The sequence below is a fragment of the Eschrichtius robustus genome, chromosome 3 (genome assembly GCF_028021215.1).
Source record: "Eschrichtius robustus isolate mEscRob2 chromosome 3, mEscRob2.pri, whole genome shotgun sequence".
Taxonomy (NCBI): Eukaryota; Metazoa; Chordata; class Mammalia; order Artiodactyla; family Eschrichtiidae; genus Eschrichtius; species Eschrichtius robustus.
Genome location: NC_090826.1, coordinates 143,337,116 through 143,359,908, shown reverse-complemented (window position 1 = coordinate 143,359,908; position 22,793 = coordinate 143,337,116). Strand labels below are relative to the sequence as shown.

At 40.0% G+C, this 22,793-nt stretch overlaps 1 protein-coding gene across 3 annotated transcripts in view; it reads right to left on the bottom strand.

Annotated features, from left to right (window-relative positions):
* The window catches only part of C3H1orf21 (chromosome 3 C1orf21 homolog), a 234,502-nt gene that overhangs the window by 9,665 nt on the left and 202,044 nt on the right, over positions 1-22,793 (bottom strand). For 2 of the 3 annotated variants that reach the window (XM_068541392.1, XM_068541393.1), the window contains exons 4-5: positions 21,610-21,686; positions 13,429-13,489 (exon numbers count right to left, since the gene is read on the bottom strand). In XM_068541392.1, the coding sequence (XP_068397493.1) occupies positions 13,429-13,489; positions 21,610-21,686 (138 nt within the window). Of the gene's footprint in view, positions 1-1,764; positions 2,360-13,428; positions 13,490-21,609; positions 21,687-22,793 lie in introns of those variants that run through there. The other variant, XM_068541394.1, reaches the window with a different exon arrangement.

Sequence of the window (22,793 nt, the reverse complement as noted above, 5' to 3'; positions counted from 1 at the left end):
AAATATTTTCATTGCAGCATTTTTTATAGGCATGGAAAAAACCATCTAATATCCCAAAGAAAAAATGGTTAAAACATAAAAGACGAACAAAACAACAGGATCGGTCATCCACTATGTCCCAAACTGGCAGATCCTTCTTGTACATCCTGCATTTCCACATATATTGCTTTCTTCTCTCATACTCCCTCCTCCCCAGACTTCTCTTAATGGCTACTTAGTTTACGATCTTGTTCCAACATCATAATTTCAAGTGAAAGCTCTAGGGAGAATTGGTCTCTTCCCCTCTCAGTGGTCCTTCCATCCCACCATGTCTTAAAAGTAATTTTAGCCAAAATGTTTGCTTCCCTTACTATAGGGGGCAGAACAGAACATGTCTCTTATTCCCCTTTGTCTTTTTTTTTTGCTGATAAAGCAAAAGACTTTATTGGGAAGGGGCACCTGGGTGGAGAGGAGCAGGGTAAGGGAACCCATGAGAACTGCTCTCTCCTCCTTGTCTTTTTTTTTTTTTTTTTTAATTTTTTAAATTTATTTTTGCTGTGTTGGGTCTTCGTTTCTGTGCGAGGGCTTTCTCTAGTTGTGGCAAGCCGGGGTCACTCTTCATCGCGGTGCGCGGGCCTCTCACTATCGCGGCCTCTCTTGTTGCGGAGCACAGGCTCCAGACGCGCAGGCTCAGTAACTGTGGCTCATGGGCCTAGTTGCTCCGTGGCATGTGGGATCTTCCCAGACCAGGGCTCGAACCCGTGTCCCCTGCATTAGCAGGCAGATTCTCAACCACTGCGCCACCAGGGAAGCCCTCTTTGTCTTTTTGACACTCAATGGAATCCTTGTGTGGCCCACAGAAGTTTGCTTTAATGAGGCTTATTTCTGCCTGGAAGTGTGCACTGTTATACTGATCATACAGCAGGCTAACTGACAAATGAAGAATTCCTCCTCCTCTCCTGAACCTCTCTGGATGACAGGGAAGCTCCACAGGTTTCTGACCTGTGCATTATTTGGATTCTCCTACCTCCTGTCTGTTTCCTTTACATGATTCATCTTCCTCCTCTCTCTTCCTAACTGTGGGCTTAGTGAGTCTGTTTCTTGACTTAGTCGTGCCTCTTTGGTAGCCTTCTACCCTGCAGTGTGGGGCGGTCTGGCTTTCTGGGCACCAAAGAACATCTTGATTAATGAAACACAATTGTCCCAACAGTATTTGGTACAGACACTTAATGGGCCGTCTTGCTTCTCTGCCCACCTAACATCTTTTTCCCCAAAACTTTTCCCCCATGTATCACCATCCAGTGGCAACCTCGGATCTAAGTTTCTATGGGAGCCTGAACATTTAAACTCTGTCGAAACAGGAATACAGGGGCACGAGAGCTGCATTCCACAGCTTGAGCATCTGTGAACCACCAGCCAGAATCCAGAACAAAGATGACGAGGAGGAGGCGGGACGACGGTGGAAAAGTGAAATGAAGGACACCCCCCAGGGGCTGCTGTTTAATCCTCCTCCTGTAGGGCTGTGGGCCAGGAGTCAGGCGCCCTCCACTGCCTCCTCGGGGCTGCAAGTGTCAGAGCCTCTTCAGTCAGGGAGTGTTTCAGCAGCATTTTCGTTACGGCACAACAACAATTTATAACAAGTTTTGAGGCAATGCCGAAGAAAAGCAAAAATAATTAGCTGTGCTGTTCAAGTCTCCTCCCCTGGCTTATTTCATTAGAAAAATCAATCAAGACATTAATGGCCAAGTCTGTTTCTAATGAGCTTTATTCTAATTAGACTCGTGCATTATCATTTCAGTTGGAAAAAGGAATCGTTTGTAATTAGCAGTAGGAGTATGACAGCCTCTGACTGTTGTGTTGACCATGTATAGGAATGATCACCACGATAACAGCCACAGTGACAAGAACCCTGTATATTGGCCTTTTCATTTCCAAGAGAGAATATCTTGACTAAACAGCTTTAAAACTCCCATGAAGCGTTGATTACACCCAAATCCTCATTCTACTGATTCTATCCTTCTAAAAAGGATATTTTAGAAGCTTTAAGGGACCTATTTCTCAAGGTCCTGCTTTGGCTGATGCTGGCACTCAGATGACTTCGATGATGCTTTTTTCCCCACGAGGAGGTGAGCAGGAGTGAGGACGGGGAAAAGCAGGGATGGGACTTCCTCGGCGGTCCAGTGGTTAAGACTCTGTGCTTCCAATGTAGAGGGCACAGGTTCGATCCCTGGTCGGGGAACTAAGATCCCAGAAGCCACCGCATGGCAAGGCCAAAAAAAGAAAAGAAAAGAAAAAAAAAAAGCAGGGATACAGAATGCAGGATGCCCATGTCTCTGGGCCATATTGAACTGATGTCCTAGAGCAGGGTTGGCGACTTTCTCTGTGAAGGACCAAAGAGTAAATAATTTAGGCTTTGCCTTCTAAAGGGTCTCTGTTGCAACTCAGCTCCAGCTATAAACATGAAGGCAGCCACAGAGAAAAGTAAAATAACGAGTATGGCTGTGTTCCAACAAAACTTTATTTGTGGACCCTTAAGCTGGAATTTCACATGATTTTTCACATGTCAGAAAATATTATTCGGCCTTTTGTTTCCCCCAACCATTTAAACACGTAAAAACCATTCTTGTCTGGCAGGCTAGATTTGGCCCATGGGCTGTATATTCTGCCCACTTTTGTCACAGAAAATACAATTACTATCTGTAGGTTCAGAGGTTAACTCTGTCACGGGTTTGGGCCTTCTTCCTAAGTGCTCACACAGCAGAGATAAATTCCACCTTGAGAGACATTTCTCTCAAGATGGGGCCAGGGTTCTTCTCCAAAAGGTCGTTTTATAAAATTGTTCTTATCTTATAAACAAGAAAACCATCGATCGAAATCAAAATTAAATTTAAAAATTTTCTTACAACCCCGTCTTGCTAATAAATTAGAAAGTTTTCAAGTTTCATTTAAATCTCTGTCCATATGTATGTCATTTTTATGTAGTTTCAATCCTATGATAGACAACAAATTTTTTAATTTTATTTATTTTTTACTTGATATTACCTTATAAAAAATTTCCCTGTTATACCTGATTCCTTATAACGATAAAGAGATACACCATAAAATTTTGCGTAATTCTTTGCAGAAGATTTCCAGGTCATTTGATGGACTTAATTCAAAGAGATGTCTTAAATTAGTCTATTCTCAGGTATAAGAGTTAGGATTTAAATACCACCCCCTCACCCCTAAGCCAGGAGAACCCACTTGGTGGATTGGAGCCTCATGGGTCTCCCCTAGGATTCACTTCCTCTAGGACATGAAGCTTCATGGGTCTCCTCTAAGACTCACTTCCTTCAGGACAATGGCTTTAGCAGGCCTGGGATTTCAATCCATCTGCCTCTTGACAAAGATGTGCCTTCCAGACAAACTCTTTAGAGCTCTTTGCTCTGAACTAATTGCTTATACCCTAGAATTTATTTTGAACATGGCTGGAGGTTTGGGGAGACTAAGCACACACCTCCTTTCCTTACAGTTTTTAACTGAGAACAGTCAGTCAGATGAGAATCAGCGTCCTTGCTGGATTAGAGAACCCAGCAGGCTCTCCTTATCCCCTCTCCTCCCACCTCCCTGAGGCCTTATGGATGGTGACTGACTCACCCAGTGACAGGTGGAGAGAGTAGAGAATGCTGGGTTTGCCCCTCTTAATGCTCCATGGGCTACCCTACCAGACAGGGGAGAAAGTGACAAGTTGGTTCCTTTCCCTCCTGCCTACACAGAAGAGAAACATTGTTTGCTGGACCACAGTGCTCACCTTCCCTTTCCTTCCTCTTTGCTTTCAGAATAGGAAGCACATGCATTTGGCCAGGGAGAGGACTGCAGCTACTGATGAGACGTCCCTGCCCTCAGAAGGCACAGAGGAGTGAACTAGCCAGATATGAGGGAGAAAAGGCCCAGAGAGCAGTGAGGAGTGGGTGTCCTGGGCCCATGGCTGGGGAGAACATGTCCGTTTGGCTTCCTTCCTCTTCCAGGACATGGCTAAGGTGGGCAAGCTGCACCTTAGAAAGATGAAGAAAAGCAGCGTCCATGGGATTTCATGATGGATCCTGAGGTTTCCACTGGCCTGATGAATCTAATACATTTCCTGGGAATTAACACTTTGGGAGGATGACAACTGGGGGAGGCCCAGAGGACACATCAGAAGCTGGGCAAACAGAACTAACTGAATTTGTGGGGACTGTTTAGCCTAATAAGTTATGAAGCTCTGATTATATTAAGGCTTGTCACACATTTGATCAACTGGCCAATAAGAACAGCAATGAACAGAGGTCAGCTCCATCTGCGGCTATGACTATCAGAGCCCTTGGAAATGGAAGCGGTTTCAAATGAAATTAAAACAGGAGCACTGGGCTTCCCTGGTGGCGTGGTGGTTAAGAATCCGCCTGCCAATGCAGGGCACACGGGTTCGAGCCCTGGTCCGGGAAGATCCCACATGCTGCGGAGCAACTAAGCCTGTACGCCACAACTACTGAGCCTGCACTCTAGAGCCCACGAGCCACAACTGCTGAGCCTGTGAGCCACAGCTATTGAAGCCCGCACACCTAGAGCCTGTGCTTTGCAACAAGAGAAGTCACCGCAATGAGAAGCCCGTGCACTGCAAGGAAGAGTAGCCCCCGCTCGCCGCAACTAGAGAAAGCCCGCGCGCAGCAACGAAGACCCAATGCAGCAAGAAATAAATAAATAAATAAATTTATTAAATAAAAAAACAAAACAAAAAAAACCCCAGGAGAACTTCAGGTGACTTAGAGCATGCCTTGGTGCCCGTGTATTAGTTCCTCCTGAAGGTTTTCTTCCACCAAACCGTACATATGCGGATGCAGTGGAAGGTGAGCAACGCCAGTGACCACAGTGTAATCTGCTTGTTTTCCACCTGACATTTTGCCATACACATATTCCTCTTTTCATAGACTTCTCTGAATTTTGAGAAATTTAAAAGATACAGAAAAGTATAATGAATGTAACAAACACTGCATTTCAACCACAGGCATAAGAACTAGTAATATTTTGTAACATTGCTTCTAGCTGCCACTCTCTCCCTGAAGAAATGAAACTACCATCCCAGTCCCATTCCCCTTCCCCCATCCCCAGGTGCAACAATGGTCATGGGTTTGGTATGATCATTTTTGATACTTTAATATTTGTATCATATTCATAATATACCAAATAAACTATACATCTTGTATGTGAATGTTTACATATATAACAGATATAAATACATGCCATTTATAAATATATCATATAAAAACGTACTATAGTAATGTGTGCATGCACACGTGTATGTGTGTGTATAACTGGTGTTTAATAAATATTTGTTGAATGTCCATCTAAAAACAGTGTATGGTTTTTAAAATTTGTATGGTGTCATATGATTTTTATCACTCTGCTTATTCCTCTATTCATTTAATAATATGATTTGAGATCTATAATTGTGGATATATATATATATGCGCCTGGGTCATTTCTTTTAACTGCTGAATGATATTGTACTGTGGGACTATAAAGGATTTTATTTATTCATTCCTCTAGTGCTAGGCACTTAAACTGCTTCCAGGTTTAAAAAATTTTTTTTGCTACTGAGCATAGTATGTATGCTTCCGTGAACTTTATTGTACACATGTAAGAGAATTTCAAGGATATAGACTCATAACTTTAATTGATGGTTTTTATTGGTTTGTATTAATAGTACTTCCTTATATATGCTGGCTACAGATCCTTTTCATGTTTTAAGTATTGCAAATATATTCCAAACTAGTTTACTAGAAGCTCTGCATTTGGGAATTATGAGACTTATTAATAAGATAGATACTGACCCATGATACTCACCTGACTCTCTGTGTCTATTTTAAATTTGTTTAGAACCCAGAAGGAAGGCAGAATATGATTAAACATCTCCAAACCTCCAACAACCATTTTCGAGAATATGAGGTTAAAGTATTTGGTACTCCTCTTTTGACTCTATTTAGAAAAATGGGATTAAAATGAGGGCAATCTAGAAGTGTCTGCCCCAAGAATGCTTCTTCTAGCTCTCCACAGAATTTCAAAGAGAGGAATAAGTATCCCACAAATAACAAGATATCTCAGAATAAACATTTCAAGAAATGTACAAAACATAATATGTTTTATAATTCTTTCCCAATTGATATAAAGGGGCATGCCTCATTCTTTGCTACAGAGGGTTCTGTTTAGTGGGAGTTTGGAAAGTTGGGGGTAAATCAGATAAGGTACTCTCTGAAGTCCCTCGCAACTCAAAACTTTATGCTGCTAGATTAGAAACTCCCTAAAGGCAAGGACCCAATTTCCTAATTCCTCATGGTGCTTATCGCTTTAATGATCTTGTTAGGGATCCCCTTTCCTAACTTTTTGTTGTTGTTATAAACATTTTAAGACTAGTATTAATGAATATTTGCAAAAGCAGGTTTTAAGCAACCCACAAGAATTAAAAAAGAATGAACCCTTCAAACAGCAAAAATACAGATAGGGATTCAGCTGTACCCAGGCCACTGACTCATGGACTCATTCTGTAATCAGCTCAAAAGCTGGCACAGGTTATTTAATGGCTCTATAAATGTTCACACAAATCTAATTCCTTAACATGTTCATACCACACAGGAGGGAGATGGGCCAGTACACTGGAAAATATCCTGTTCTAATTCTCTGTCTACAAGGAGACATCTATACCACAGGAAGGCACTTGCTCAAGCAAGGTTCAAGCTGATAAGTTCTGCATGTTCAGTTTCAGTCACCACCTCCCCCAAATCCTTCCTCTACAAATGGCCTTTCTGATGTGGATACAGGCAACTTCAACCAAAATAAAAGCTACCAATCACAGAGCACATACAACACATCAAACATTCTGCTATAGACTACATGAATTTTCTTTAATTTCCCGGACAAGTTAGTATTACTATCCAAATTTTTTGGTGAGGAAACTGAGGATCAGAAAGGTTAAACAATTAACCTGGGGTCACACAGCTACTACTGGAGTGGGTCTTCGGATTTGCCTGGGGTTTGAAGCACAGGCTCTTTCACTTGCTCCCTGCTGCCTCTTTTCTTGACCTTTGTCAGTTCTGTTTCTTGGCACTGTACCTACTACATACCTGCCATGGGGCTCCTAACTGTTAAGAGCCCCTCCTATCACGCTGAGCCCTCTGCTACAGGAGTCTGCCCCATCACACCTCCTTCCTTCGTGTGCTTCTGCTAAGCCCAGTGGTCTTATTTGCCCCATTCACTCATTCAACAAATTTATTAAGCCTCTGTTCTGTCCCAGGCCCTGTGCTAGGTTCTAGGCAAACAAAGAGACCCAATTTTTACCCTTAGGGAACCGTCTATGTAATGCTTCGAGTTCTTTTAGAGATGCTTAAATAATAAATCAGCAGTGACAGAGGCTGGCACCCTCTCTGTCCCCAAGGGCCCTCTGTAGGGCTAAAACAATGCCCCTGGATGCTAGGCGCAAAGAGTGGAAAGGCCATGGGGAGGAGGGGAAACAGACAGCCCAGGAAGAGGACGGGAAGGAGAAACCAAATGGGAGCAAGACCAAAAAACGACACAAGCCAGCATCACTGTCTCTCTGCTCTGATTGGCACCTTGGGCCGCCTTCCTTTGCCCAAGTACTACACCCATGGCAAAATGACACCATTCACCGACTGTGCCCCAGGTTGCTGTTGAGTTCAGAGCACTGTCGGCCTCACTGCATTCATAAAAATGGCATGGTTTTTATTTGTATTCATGTACTCCACTGTTCTGGAACCTGGACTCTTCTCCTTTGCTATTCCCTAAGGCGCCAGGCTGATAGAACCTCAAGAATTCTCTGAAAATCAAGCCCTCCAGAAAAAAGAAAGTGAGCAGAGCCTGGGTGTGTTGCATTCTTCCAGGCTTGCTGCCTGCTTTATTTTCCTTGGCTGCGTGACCCATGACTAGTAGCTACATGGAATGCTGGGGAATGCTAGGATCCTCAAAGCCCACGGTGTGCACGCACTTCGCCAGTGGCTCCTGCGCCAATGTTATCATAGTAACTATTGAGAAGTCACTTGCATAAAGCTATGCAGTGGGGAGAGAAACAAAACAGGGCTGAGTCACAGCCTTACCCTTGTAATTACAGCTTTACTTTGGCCAGCGAATGAGGAAAGGTACATACAGGAGAGAGAGGAGGCAAGGCAGGGGGATGAAGGGAAAGGAGACACAAGGCAGGGTTTGGTTATTGGCAAAATTAAGGCCCTGCTGTGTTTCCCATGGAGCAAGGAGCTGTTTAATGGAATATCGGCAGCCCGGCCCAGTTCCAAAACACACGTGCCAGCAAGAGCGTCTCTCTGCCAGTGCTGAAGGCCCTGGTTGTTACGGAAATTGACAAGCTGGTAGGAGGGACATGCTATGACTTCCTCTGTACACATGGGGCAGGCCGGGTGACATTCTTCAGGATCTGATACAACAGTCCCATGTTTCTCATCACTAGCGGCACTGAGGAGGCCTTTAAACGCACCACCAGAAAGTAAAACCTATCATCACCTGCAGGTGCCAAATATTATATTCGATTCTATAGCAGCTCTGCAGTTAAATGGTCTACTTCAGGAAGAGTTTATATATAGAACCAAAAATCATGGCTCATAATTACACACAAGTCACTCTCTTTACCAGATGAAAAGCAAACACCTTCGGATCTCTGACACACTGATTCATAACGTAGTTCAGACTGATCTGACATAATATTAAGAAAAGGAGCCCTTGAAATAAATTTATAAATGTAGACTTACCATGTTTCTCACCAACTAGGTTAGTTCTGGGGCCAAGGAAATCAGGCCACTTCAGGAACCCAAACATTTTCGAAGTGTAAATGATTTTTCAACAGATGTAAAGGTCTACAGATAAACATCTTTTAAAATCAGCTGGTTTTAAAACCATACACTGCTCTTTCTAAGACATCTCCTCAAAAGGTCACATTGAATAATTCCAGTCAACAGAGGCGGCGTCTCAAAATCGTACAGGAATATGCAAGGCATGGTGGCACTCTGATGGCACCCTCGGGGGGTGAAGTACTATGAGCTATTCTCAAAGAGGAGAAGGGAGCTATGAAAGGAAGGAGAGTGGGTTTTCTTGGAGTTATCTGTGCTCAGTTTCCTAATTTTCTTTACAGTCAGAGATATATATGGATAAGATCAGACCCTGACGAGACTCGTGGGTGCTCATGGGTGTAGTCGGGCCCTGGATCTGAGCAAAGCCCATCAGTGAAATGCACAGGTTCTTTGCCTGGGGCCCAAGGACAGGCTCCAGACAGTTATAAAACTCTAAAATTTTACTTAAGAATTTTGTGTATATGGTATCATGTGCATTTTTATAGGGAGAGTCTTTATAACTTTTACAACATTCCAAAAAAATGCCCATGACCCAACAGAGCTTAAGATGCTTTTCATGACGAAAACTAACCAGATGCAACTGGCATTGTACTGAGACATTCTTTATTTAACATTCAGGGTTCTCTCTGAGAGAGCAAAAGACTTCTCAGTTGTCAGCTGTTCTTACATCTTCCTAAAGCAAAATATAAATCCCTGCGTTTGCCTGGGAAAGATAGTATTAATGCAGATACTTAAAAAATGTATTTACTTTTTCTGCTTCTTACAAGTAAACTCAAATATACAGTAGAAAGCATATCTTCAAATCTGATGTGATCTGTCTTTGGTACGATATTCAGAAACTCCTCCACAGGGCCAAGTTTTAATAATCTAGATCTCTTCTCTCTCCTCTAAATATAGTGAAAGACGAGAGTTTAAAATCATTATCTTGCTCTGCAGTAAACTGTCATTTTCTTTAAGCTGTAAAATTAGGCAAATGTCGCCACTTCACATAAAGTTCAGGAGCCTGTGAATTGTCAGGGACAACTATAGAATGTAATGGAATAATGGTTAGGTATCAGAGTGAAAAATAACGAGGTGAAGATAAATGAGGTGCTCCCATTGTTTCACAGCATTTTTTTACTCTCCAAAAGGAAAAGCAAAAGTAGATCAGAGCTTACAATGCTCTTTTGAACTCTCACTGCTCTCCTGACAAAAATCTCTCCCGGGGTCATCTCCAGATGCAGCTCAGTGTCCTGGCCTTCTTCACGCCAGCATAGTGAAATGGTGCCAAGTGTCCAAGGATGTCCCAACTGCCTGGTTCATGGACCTCAAGTTTCAGCACTTGACCCCTGAAACACCTACGTTCAATACAGGAGGACCTGACTCACGGTGATAATGGTGTAACGGGTGATGGAGGAAGGACTCCTCCATTGGTAAAATAATTACCTTTTCAAAGAAATTTGCATTTAAAACTGAGCTCCTCAAGTCAAGGGACTCTTTCCTACTTATTTTGTATCCCTTATTTCCTATCTGTTTTTCTATCCTGAGTCATAGCATAATGCCTGGTATGCTAAATAATTAAATGATGCTAAATAATTTAGCATCAAAAGTGCTAAATAATTTTTTTTTATAATATACTTTTATTTTTTAATTAATTAATTTATTTATATTTTTGGCTGTGTTGGGTCTTCGTTTCTGCGCGAGGGCTTTCTCTAGCTGCGGCAAGCGGGGGCCACTATTCATCGCGGTGCGCGGGCCTCTCACCACCGCGGCCTCTCTTGTTGCGGAGCACAGGCTCCAGACGCACAGGCTCAGTAGTTGTGGCTCACGGGCCCAGTTGCTCCGCGGCACGTGGGATCTTCCCAGACCAGGGCTCAAATCCGTGTCCCCTGCATTGGCAGGCAGATTCTCAACCACTGCACCACCAGGGAAGCCCCCTAAATAATTTTTTAATGCATTTTTGCTACTTGCTTTTCTTTGACACCAATAACTTCTTAGAAAACTGCTTGCCCGGTTGTGGTGCAAAAGTAAACTGCAGCTCGGCACCATGATCATTTTTGATTTAGAGTAGTCCACACTAAGTTTCACTGTAAGTATTAAACCATCTAGCAGTCCTTGCTTCCTTATACTAATGGTACTTTTGCATATATCTTGAGAGAGACAGAACAGAGATTTCTCTTAGTATGGAGAGGAGAGTTGAAAGGTAAATCAAACTATGCCCTGTAGACATTCAATGAATACAAAGGATGAATCAAGGAACGGCAGCTTTAAATCTCTACAGATTCACTCAATTTTGCTTCTTACCAATTTAAGGAAGAAAAAAGGAATTCCTGGACATTTCTGAGAAAGATTATATCTCAAAACTCAAGGCCTCTCAGAATGACTCCAATTTTCAGCATGAAGCTCTGAGTTTAGTTTTTTAAAATCAATCGTATATAACCTAAAGAATAGATATGAATTGCATTTATGGTTGTCCAAATATTAGTTGGACCAAAGGAATATTTAGCAGTGGTAAAAAGTCAGGAAAATGATTCATAAGAATCCAACTTCCAATTTTGGTTATGTAAACTATGGTGAAGATTATATTAAGCTGAACACATATATTAAAAAGGAACATTTTAATTTGGGGAGGCTTAATGTTTAGATGATACATAGGATAGCATATTCACAAAATTCAGAAGGATGAACTTTAGGTAAGAGAGCAGAAATAGGAAAGTCTGGTTCAGAGAAGACGAAAAATTCCCTTAGAAATTTGTAACTGGGCACGTATCACAGATTTTATAACAGCTCGTTTTTGAATATAAATGTATTCAATATATAGTGGGAACACTGTTTATGCTGAATCTACAATGCTCCTTCGTCCAAGGAAAGTTCTATCCAATAAATGATCAAGTTATGAACTTTGCTTTTGTTGTGCTAAACACATCATAGTCTACATCCTGGATGCAAAGTAAGAAGGGAAGTAGAATTTCAGATGGGAACAATGAATTTCAGTTTTGAGTAACAAGAGGTAGAATTTCAATTATGGAAACACACCAGAAAGAGATTAGATCATTTAAAACACCTTGTCAGGGTCTGTGAATGTTGTTTCAAAAGATAACTTACAATTCAGGTCTCAATTTTTACAGACTTCCTCTGACTACTAAGCAAATATTTTTATTGCCAAAAAGCTAGTGGAGGAGAAATAATCCAGAGAAGGAAAAGATCTTCACCATTACAGTAGGAACAAAATATTGCTTTTTATGCTTCTCTTTACTGAAAACAAAATGTTACTGGCAAGTTGAACAGCTTTTGAACCAATATGTGAAACCTGGTAATTATTCCTAGATGATGTTTTCAATCTAAAAAGTCATGCATAAGCTAAAATTTCACTAAAAGTAAAAAAAAAAAAAATTATACTCAAATGAGAATGTAAGCATAGCCAAGGAACACTATAGATTAAACTATTATTTTAGTTCATTACCCATTTCTATTTTTCACATTGGTAATATATGCTGGTCTTTTAATGGTGCATTAGAAGATTATATAATGATTCTTTCAGGAGAGGTCCACCTCAGAGAAGAGTCTGCAACTGAAATACGGATGAATTTAAGACCTCTTTCACTATCTTCCATTGACTGATAGGTATATAACCTAGGAATTCAGGAAGAAATGCTCAAGGGCCACAAAAAGTAAAAAAGAAGTAAAAATTAAAATGGAAAACATTTCAAAGGTAAAATTGGCCCATGATGCCTTAACCATAGTCGTGATATGTTCTGAATTTAGAATTTAACTCTTCCTCAGAATAAGGTTTTCAAATTATAATTCTCAGATGTATAACTTTAGTATTTAAAATTCACTCCCTGCAGTGATAAATTTAAATTCTCTAAGCATGTAAGCCTTTAATGATTACCATATTGAACCCTTCATTCAGTTAATTCGCATATGGCACTCTGAGATCATAAGTATGGGTTAAATTTCCACATGAATCAACTTTGTGTCTTACTGTCACTGTAAAATCCACACACTTTTAGAGAAGCAACCCGGAGACTCTGCTTTGGAGTCAGACAGACGTGGGCTGGAATTCTAACACTACTGCTATTAGCCTTGCAAACCTGGGTAAGTTACTCAAGCATGAGCCTCAATTTCCTTATCTGTAAAATGCAAGTATTACCTGTCTCATGGTCACTTCCCTGAGGTAAGGTATTGATTGCAACATGTTTGCGACATTTGTAAACAACTCAGAGCAGCGTTGGGTATGTAGTAGACAGGTACTAAGGACCTCCTTGCTTGCAGTCTGAGGTCCGAGCAGGGCATCAGGTGCAGACAATACACAGTGATAGATAGCAACGCTCTGTTTCTAGGCAAAGGCTCTTACCAGTCTCTACCTGACTTGCCACACTTTAATGAATGATCAACGGTAGCCCAGGATCCTGGGAAGCTCTGTTATACATTAAATATTCTCCTAGCCACGTTGTGGTGTGGGGAGGTTTGTTTTAACTCTAACCATCCCCTTGCAAGAAAAGCTTTGTAACAGAAACCAGAATATCGTTACTCTAAATCATGAGGCAATATTTCCCTTGAAACACGTAGTTATTTTACTTCTTACCTTTTCAATTTTTTCATCCAGCATTCTGAAGAATTCTTGTTGGCTTTCAGAGATGTGCATGCTGAAAAACAAAGAGTAGTTAAGTGCATATTTCAGTGTTTTCTTAAACCTAGCTCCCTCAGATGAAAAATGCTGAGTCCCTAAACTTTGGGGCAGTCATTTATTTCTTGCAGACTTTTCCACTGAAGTACTCTGAAGTCACACTAAGGATAAATGTCATTACAGTAATCCTGCAAACGTGTTTCATAATAGTCTATCAGTTCCTATGATTTAAGGAACGTAATTCCCTTTCAATGTACACGTTATTTATAGTGGTGTTACTGGCAGGTGTGTGCCCAATTTTTGCCTTGTAATTAAAACAAAAAGCACAGGCAAGCAGTACATGGCATATTTCAACCCTGTGTGTAACCATAAAAAGAAAATATATCCTAGTTATTACATTAAAATGTGTATTTTACACAGGCTGTCAGCATCAGCATGGTATTCAGCTGACTGTATAGGTGTGGGCTGGCAGCAAACAAGCCGAGAACTTGACCTGAATATCTCCTGTACTGGTGACAGCAAATGCACCTCTTTGGAACTGAAATCCACTGGAACGTGAGAGTAAGTGAGGAGGCATGTCTGAGTAGCCCTCGCCCTGTGTGTTTACCTGTTCTTTGCTATTTAACGGCATACTTAATGAGACGGACGTGGTTAGTGAGGACAAAACTAAGAAGGTAAGGAGAGCAGAGAGGATTCACGGACAGGAGGGAAAGGACCTTGAATGGAAGGGTGACTTTTGTATTCTCAAACCCCGATGCACTAACTGAGCTCTTTCAGATAAACTCTGAAGTTATCCCTAGAGGTGCAGCAGACCCTGCCAGGTGGAGCAAACACCCACCACGAGATCCTCGTTACCTGTGTGTTGTCTTAGAGATGGTGTAACCAGACAGTAAGCGTGGGGCTTACTCTGCTATTCTTCATGCATTCCTTTCAGAGAGAAGCCCTAAATCTCTTCCACAGGGACAGAGACAGAACTTTCACTCTGATGAAGTAAATTACCCCCTATCGACTGACTCCCGCCTAGGTAAACAGGGATGCCCTCCTCTCACATGGAAACTATCAACACAGTGGCATTAACAATAGTTCTTACCTTCCAGGGTACACACCGCACCGTGAGAAACAGTCCCTAGGTAACAACTTGATTCTTAAACACCTTCTGATGGACAAGTTGATGATTGTGAGTGAGGGGAGGAGACGGAGAAGCATGCTGGGCTGGCTTTACTGTCTTTCTTCAAGATTTAGGAAGGGATAATTGGATTGTTTCTCATTTAGTTTATAAAGTATGAACACTGGATGCTAAGATTAATTAGATCTAAAAATCTTTTATAAAAGCCTGTAGGTTGGGATTTAACTACCACAGCTTAACAATTTCGGCTATTCCTATTTCTCTCTAATTACTAAAAGTCCACCTTGGAAAACACAACGCTTCCCTGGAACATTTCTTTTTTATTGAGGTATAGTTGATTTGCAATATTATAATTAGTTTCGGGTGTACAACATAGTGACTCAATATTTTTATAGATTATCCTCCATTTATACCCTGGAGCATTCTTGTGGCTCCCAGCTGGTCCCGGCAAAGCTCTTGTGAGCTAACCCTGCCATCAGAGCCTCTTCTTTCTGTGACTTGTCAGTTTCCTGAGACTAGGGTGATGATGCTATTGAATCTTAATGACAAGTAATCAAACGAAGGAAAGATGGACAAAATAAGCTCTAGAGCTGAAAGATACACAGCTCCCATTTTAAGTGACTTAAAAAAAGAAGCTTCCAAACAATGAACAGCTAAACTGTGAAAGTGTAAGAAGGCAAGGTCTTAATTCCCAAACACTTCACCTGCAAAAATGAAATTCCATTACTCCTGACAAATCTTAGCCTAAACACGGTTATTTCTTCATGATCATCATTACTATTTTTGAATTGCACCTCAGGGAAGTGGCGTAATCCTAATCCTCACAGCAGGACACACCCTGGCTAGTAGTTTATGGCTCACTTTTATTTAGTTATTTTTTAAAATAATAGTATAATAAGCACCCATGAAACCAAAACAAAGAAACAAAGATGCGATTTTTATTTATTTATTTTTTAACATCTTTATTGGAGTATAATTGCTTTGCAATGGTGTGTTAGTTTCTGCTTTATAACAAAGTGAATCAGCTATATATATACATATATCCCCATGTCTCCTCCCTCTTGTGTCTCCCTCCCACCCTCCCTATCCCACCCCTCTAGGTGGTCACAAAGCACCGAGCTGATCTCCCTGTGCTATGCGGCTGCTTCCCACTAGCTATCTATTTTACATTTGGTAGTGTATGTATGTCCATGCCACTCTCACTTCGTCCCAGCTTCCCCCTCCCCGTGTCCTCAAGTCCATTCTCTAGTAGGTCTGGTCTTTATTCCCATCTTGCCCCTAGGTTCTTCATGACCTTTTTTTATAAGATTCCATATATATGTGTTAGCATACGGTATTTGTTTTTCTCTTTCTGACTTACTTCACTCTGTATGACAGACTCTAGGTGCATCCACCTCACTACAAATAACTCAATTCCGTTTCTTCTTATGGCTGAGTAATATTCCATTGTATATATGTGCCACATCTTCTTTATCCATTCATCTGTCGATGGACACTTAGGTTGCTTCCATGTCCTGGCTGTTGTAAATAGATCTGCAGTGAACATTGTGGCACATGACTCTTTTTGAATTATGGTTTTTTCAGGGTATATGTCCAGTAGTGGGATCGCTGGGTCGTATGGTAGTTCTATTTTTAGTTTTTTAAGGAACCTCCATACTGTTCTCCATAGTGGCTGTATCAATTTACATTCCCACCAACAGTGCAGGAGGGTTCCCTTTTCTCCACACCCTCTCCAGCATTTATTGTTTGTAGACTTTTTGATGATGGCCATTCTGACTGGTGTGAGGTGATACCTCATTGTAGTTTTGATTTGCATTTCTCTAATGATTAGTGATGTTCAGCATCCTTTCATGTGTTTGTTGGCAATCTGTATATCTTCTTTGGAGAAACATCTGTTTAGGTCTTCTGCCCATTTTTGGATCAGGTTGTTTGTTTGTTTTTTTTGATACTGAGCTGCATGAGCTGCTTGTAAATTTTGGAGATTAATCCTTTGTCAGTTGCTTCATTTGCAAATATTTTCTCCCATTCTGAGGGTTGTCTTTTCGTCTTGTTTATGTTTTCCTTTGCTGTGCAAAAGCTTTTAAGTTTCATTAGGTCCCATTTGTTTATTTTTGTTTTTATTTCCATTTCTCTAGGAGGTGGGTCAAAAAGGATCTTGCTGTGATTTATATCATAGAGTGTTCTGCCTATGTTTTCCTCTAAGAGTTTTTATAGTGTCTGGCCTTACATTTAAGTCTTTAATCCATTTGGAGTTTATTTTTGTGTATGGTGCTAGGAGGTGTTCTAATTTCATTCTTTTACATGTAGCTATCCAGTTTTCCCAGCACCACTTACTGAAGAGGCTGTCTTTTCTCCATTGTATATTCTTGCCTCCTTTATCAAAAATAAGGTGACCATAGGTGCGATGGTTTACCTCTGTGCTTTCTATCCTGTTCCATTGATCCATATTTCTGTTTTTGTGCCAGTACCATACTGTCTTGATGACTGTAGCTTTGTAGTATAGCCTGAAGTCCGGGAGCCTGATTCCTCCAGCTCCGTTTTTCTTTCTCAAGATTACTTTGGCTATTTGGGGTCTTTTGTGTTTCCATACAAATTGTGAAATTTTTTGTTCTAGTTCTGTGAAAAATGCCATTGGTAGTTTGATAGGGATTGCACTGAATCTGTTGATTGCTTTGGGTAGTATATGTAACCACCAAGCACCTTAACAAGATAAATCCCCACCCCCAAAAAACCTCAAACAAGATAAATCCCCACCCCAAAATCCTTTTTCAGATGTCTATATGGCCCACTCCCTCCCTTTACACAAGTCTCTAAAATGTCACTTACTCAGAGACGTCTTCCCTGAGGCACCCTATCATATTTAGCAAACTGCCCCCTGCCTCCTAATTTGTTTTATATATAACATCCAGGGGAGGAATTTATTTAGTAGGAGGAATGGGGAAAGTGTGTCTACTCCATCTAGTCCAGAAATGGAAGTCCGTCACCACGTAAAAAAATTATTTATTCAGGTGAAGTTAACATAACATACAATTAACCATTTCAAAGTGAACAATTCAGCGACATTTAGTTCATTCAAAATGTACAACCATCACTTCTATCTAGTTCCAAAGAATTTCCATTAGTCTAAAGTAAAACCCTTTACCTACTAAGCAGCTTCTGAATCAACAATGTTGATTCTTCCAATCCAAGAACATGGTATATCTCTCCATCTGTTTATATCATCTTTAATTTCTTTTCTTTTTTTTTTTTAACTTTGGGTTTATTTATTTATTTATTTATTTATTTATTTATTTATTTATTTATTTATGGCTGTGTTGGGTCTTCGTTTCTGTGCGAGGGCTTTCTCTAGTTGCAGCAAGTGGGGGCCACTCTTCATCGCGGTGCGCGGGCCTCTCATTATCGCGGCCTCTCTTGTTGCGGAGCACAGGCTCCAGACGCGCAGGCTCAGTATATCATCTTTAATTTCTTTCATCAGTGTCTTATAGTTTTCTGCATACAGGTCTTTTGTCTCCTTAGGTTTATTCCTAGGTATTTTATTCTTTTTGTTGCAATGGTAAATGGGAGTGTTTTCTTAATTTCTCTTTCAGATTTTTCATCATTAGTGTATAGGAATGCAAGAGATTTCTGTGCATTAATTTTGTATCCTACTACTTTACCAAATTCATTGATTAGCTCTAGTAGTTTTCTGGTAGCATCTTTAGGATTGTCTATGTATAGTATCATGTCATCTGTAAACAGTGACAGCTTTACTTCTTCTTTTCCGATTTGGATTCCTTTTATTTCTTTTTCTTCTCTGATTGCTGTGGCTAAAACTTCCAAAACTATGTTGAATAATAGTGGTGAGAGTGGGCAACCTTGTCTTGTTCCTGATCTTAGAGGAAATGGTTTCAGTTTTTCACCATTGAGAACGATGTTGGCCATGTTGTGGGTTTGTCATATATGGCCTTTATTATGTTGAGGTTAAGTTCCCTCTACAAAGCTGCGATCTTAACAACAACCTAGAGGTTACTTACGTCCCACCCATGTGTGTTTCTCCCAACTCAAGGGAACCATCATGCCCCCGCTTTCCTTTTACATAGCTTTACTCTCTCTATGTGCTTAAAAAGTAGATGATTTATTTTAGTTGTTTTTAACTTTATAGAGTGAATTATGCTCTGTGTAATGTTTCAGGACTTACTCTTTGTTCTAGTGCTATGTTGCTAGGGTCCATCCAGCATTGTGCATTGCTGCAGTGCATTCGTTTTAACTGCTAATATTCCACTGTGTGAATACAGTGTAGTTCATCTATCCAATTTCCTGTCAAAGGGCATTTGGGTGGTTTCTAATTGTTAAGGTGTTCTTACCAAGTGTCAGACACTGTGATAAGAACTGGGCATACATTATTTCATTTAAGCCCCAGCCCTATAAGACAGGATTTTTCACCTCCATTTTTCTTGGAGAAAACTGAAGCTCACAGACATAACGTCACTGGCCTGAGATTACAAAGTCAGTAAGAATGTGCTCTACGTGGTGCATCAAATGAAGGTGTGAGCATTATCTGCCTTCATTATTAATAAATCTGCCATTATCAGGTATGGGATTGTCCGTCCACTCATGGGGAAAAAAGCCTCATCTTATTTTATACAGCTGCATGATAAATAATAATTTCCTGGATACTATATTATGTCAACGAGTAGAAAAAGTAAAACCCTTCTCTTAGCCCTCTAGAAAAATTTCTTAGTTGAATTCCGGAAACCCAATGATCTGACTCACAGTTTAAAATACACACACACACACACACACACACACACACACGAGCATTATGCTGTGTGAAAAACAGGGGATTTTCTTCATAATTTTAATGTAAACACATGAGCCAATTTAATCAACTTCTCTGAAAGCTTCAGCACATGCCAGTCTGCAAAGCATGCTATTTCAATGTGTCAAAGTTAAATAAGTATTTGCTTTAAAGGAAAAAAGAAATTCTCAATAGAGTCTTTTTCTAGAAGCATTTAAAAGGAGCATATATCTAATGGCTTGGATGAAAAGATGATTTGGTAGTGTTATCAGGTATCTGTTGTCCCCAGAGGCAGATAAAATTAGTGTAGATAAAAGTGATTACAAGTGAAGTGGATTAGGTAGGTTGTGATTATAGCATGACATTTACCTGAGGGTGAAAAAAATCGGTTGTCCCATTATACTGACACTGTAAATGATAAATGGATTTTAAAATGTCCAGTTTTCTTTGGAAGTAAAAACTTCAATCCCTGAGCTCATTCACCACCCCCTGAAGAGCCCTAAACACCATATCACAGTGGCCAAGGCTGCAGCAATTCCAGACACTCAGCCAGGTTAAAGTGATTATGTTATTTTTGTCTCAACCTCCTGGGAAGAACCACAGAACACAACTTTTTCCACTTACGATATTGATTTACATATATGTCATAGTTAAATTTATTTGGGGATGGTGGTGACTGTGTCAGATGTACTCGTGTGATCAGCACCCTTAGGAAATTTGTTCATATTTAGGCAGAACAACACAAAAGAGATTTGCAGCCTCTGGGATTACAGCTTCTTTGAAGAAAGGGCAGGTAGCTTCAAAGTCACACAAGTGCATTTTATCACCAAGGTAGACTCAGTTTTAGAACAATATAGAAACTACTCATTATTCTTTTTAGCATTTTAATTGTGAAATACTTAACACATAAAAAAGGAAACATATAATGTTATTTGTACATTTTCAAATAATAATAATTAAAGGAACACGCATGTAACCACCACTCAGATTAAGAGATAGAACCTCTGGTCCCATTGTCTTCTATCCAGTAGAAAGAACCACTATTCTGAATTTAATGCCTTTTCATTTCCTTGCTTGCCTTTATTGTTTTACCAAGTACATATATATAATATATGGCTTAGCTCTGCCTGCTTTTGCACTTTATATGCATGAAACTGTACATAGGCAGGTACTACCACTTACCTTACTGGTACAACCTTACATTTCATGAGATTCCTCTATCTTGATCTGGGTAGCTACTGGTCATTCATTTTCACTGATATGTAGCATTCCCATCATAAGAATATACCACATTTTTGTTATCCATTACATGTCTGATGGACATTCAGGTTTTATTTCCAAGAGCTTTCTTTTTTTTTTTTTTGGCCATGTCACCGCCATGAGGCACGCAGGATCTTAGTTCCCCGACCAGGGATGGAACCCATGCCATATGCAGTGTAAGCGTGGAGTCTTAACCACTGGACTGCCAGGGAAGTCCCATATCTTCAAGAGCTTTAAGAGTTCACGTAAACAGTGCTGCTATGGACATTTCAAAATATGCCTGCTGGCACACATGCACAAGTTTCTCTACCGTATACACCTGAGAGTGGAGTTGTTTTCCAAAGTAATTGTACCAGTTTATATCCCTACATTCTGGTAAACACTTTAGTATCATTAGACTTCTAAATTTTTGCCAATCTTGTGGTGTGAAATGGTATTTTTTTCATATGCATTAGCTATTCATGTTTCCTCTTCAGTCAAGTGGTTATTTATGTCTTTAGCCTGCTTTTCTATGAGTTCTGTCTTTTACTTATTGATTCATAGAATTACTTGATATATTCTGGAAACCCAACTACTGTTAATTATACGTATTATAAATATATTCCATCATTTTGTGGCCTTTTACTCTCCTATAGTATATTTTGATAAACAAAAGTTCTTAATTTTAATGTAGTCACAAAAATTAATCATTTTTCTTAAGATTTGCATCCTTTGTGACTTATTCAAAGTTTTTCCCTACCCCATGGTTATAAAGATATTCCCCTTCATTTTCTTCTAACTGATGTGAAGTGTCAGCTCTGTCATATATTGTGGGTCTGTTTTGGGTCTCTCTATTTTGTTCCATTAGACTAAATCACACTGTCTCAATTACTGAGGCTTATCATAAGTCTTGGTTATCTGGCAGGCAAAATGGAGCTCACTCTAAAAACATTTTTAGCTTTAAAAACAATATAGGAAAATAGGAACTAGAACTTACTTTGCTCTAGGTTGATGAACTAATCCCGGAATCTCTTTATTAGTTTTAAGTCTTACATTTGAACTGGCACTTTTTTCCTGAAACACATAAACACACATGTAAAAGACAAGATGAGAATCAGCAATTAAACAAGAGCATAAATTTTCATCAACAAAATGTTAGATGTTGATGTTTGGGAGCCTCTGAGGTTGGGGAGGACAAAAGTCCTTACAAAGATGTCACACAGTACAAGTAGAACTGCCAAATATTTTAACAGGGAACATTGTCATGAAAAGAGGAATTAACTTTTATAACAGCTATGGCTCCTTTTAGAAAATAACGTGTGAGTAATGTTTGATTTTTAGGTGGAGTTACTGAAAACAGTAAGAGAATCAAAGAACAGAAGATTCTAGTGAAAAAGAACAGCAGTAGTACAACCACAGCCATTGTTTGCTTGCCCACGTTAAGTGACTTTGTGCATTTTATTTGTGAAAGACAACTGCAGTTACTGACACATAAAGTTTGCATAAGGCCCCAGCAGCGACAGGGACAAGAACATGACTAAAAATAGCTAATATTTTCCATGTATAATGAATATTGAGATTGAATTCAATTAAATTAATGAAACTCAATACTAGCCTGTATTCCAGAAATACTTCTTTGGCTTTTAGCCTGATCTGATTTCTTACTCCCAGTAAACCAGCCGCATAGGAAAGAAATACTCTCAAATCTTAAAATACAAGTTTATCAGTAAGCACACTGTCTCAATAATACTACTGCTTTGTGTTTTTACATTATCTTTAAAAAAATATTTAAGGTGCTTTAAAATTTGCTCTCTAAATATACCCCCGAAAATGAAAGGAAGGACTATTCTAAACCTACTTAACAGGTGACTATATACACTCAAGCAACCTGAGGTGTGGCAATAATTAAAGACCTGGGGTAGGTAGGGGGGCAAGGAATAAAAAGTCCTGTGGGCCGACCCGCCATTCTCACCATAGGCAGAGTGATGTGGGATGGCACATAAACAGATGGTCCCCAAATGAGCTCTTTCAAGAGCTCATTATTTCTCCTAGGATAGCAGAAGCCACGTAAATCAGTGAAACTGCAACGACTTACATGCCTGGTTGTTTGCTATTTACCACCAAACATAAGCATATCTGTACAACGTCAGTCCTCCAAAATAGAAGGTAATTTTGTTTGTG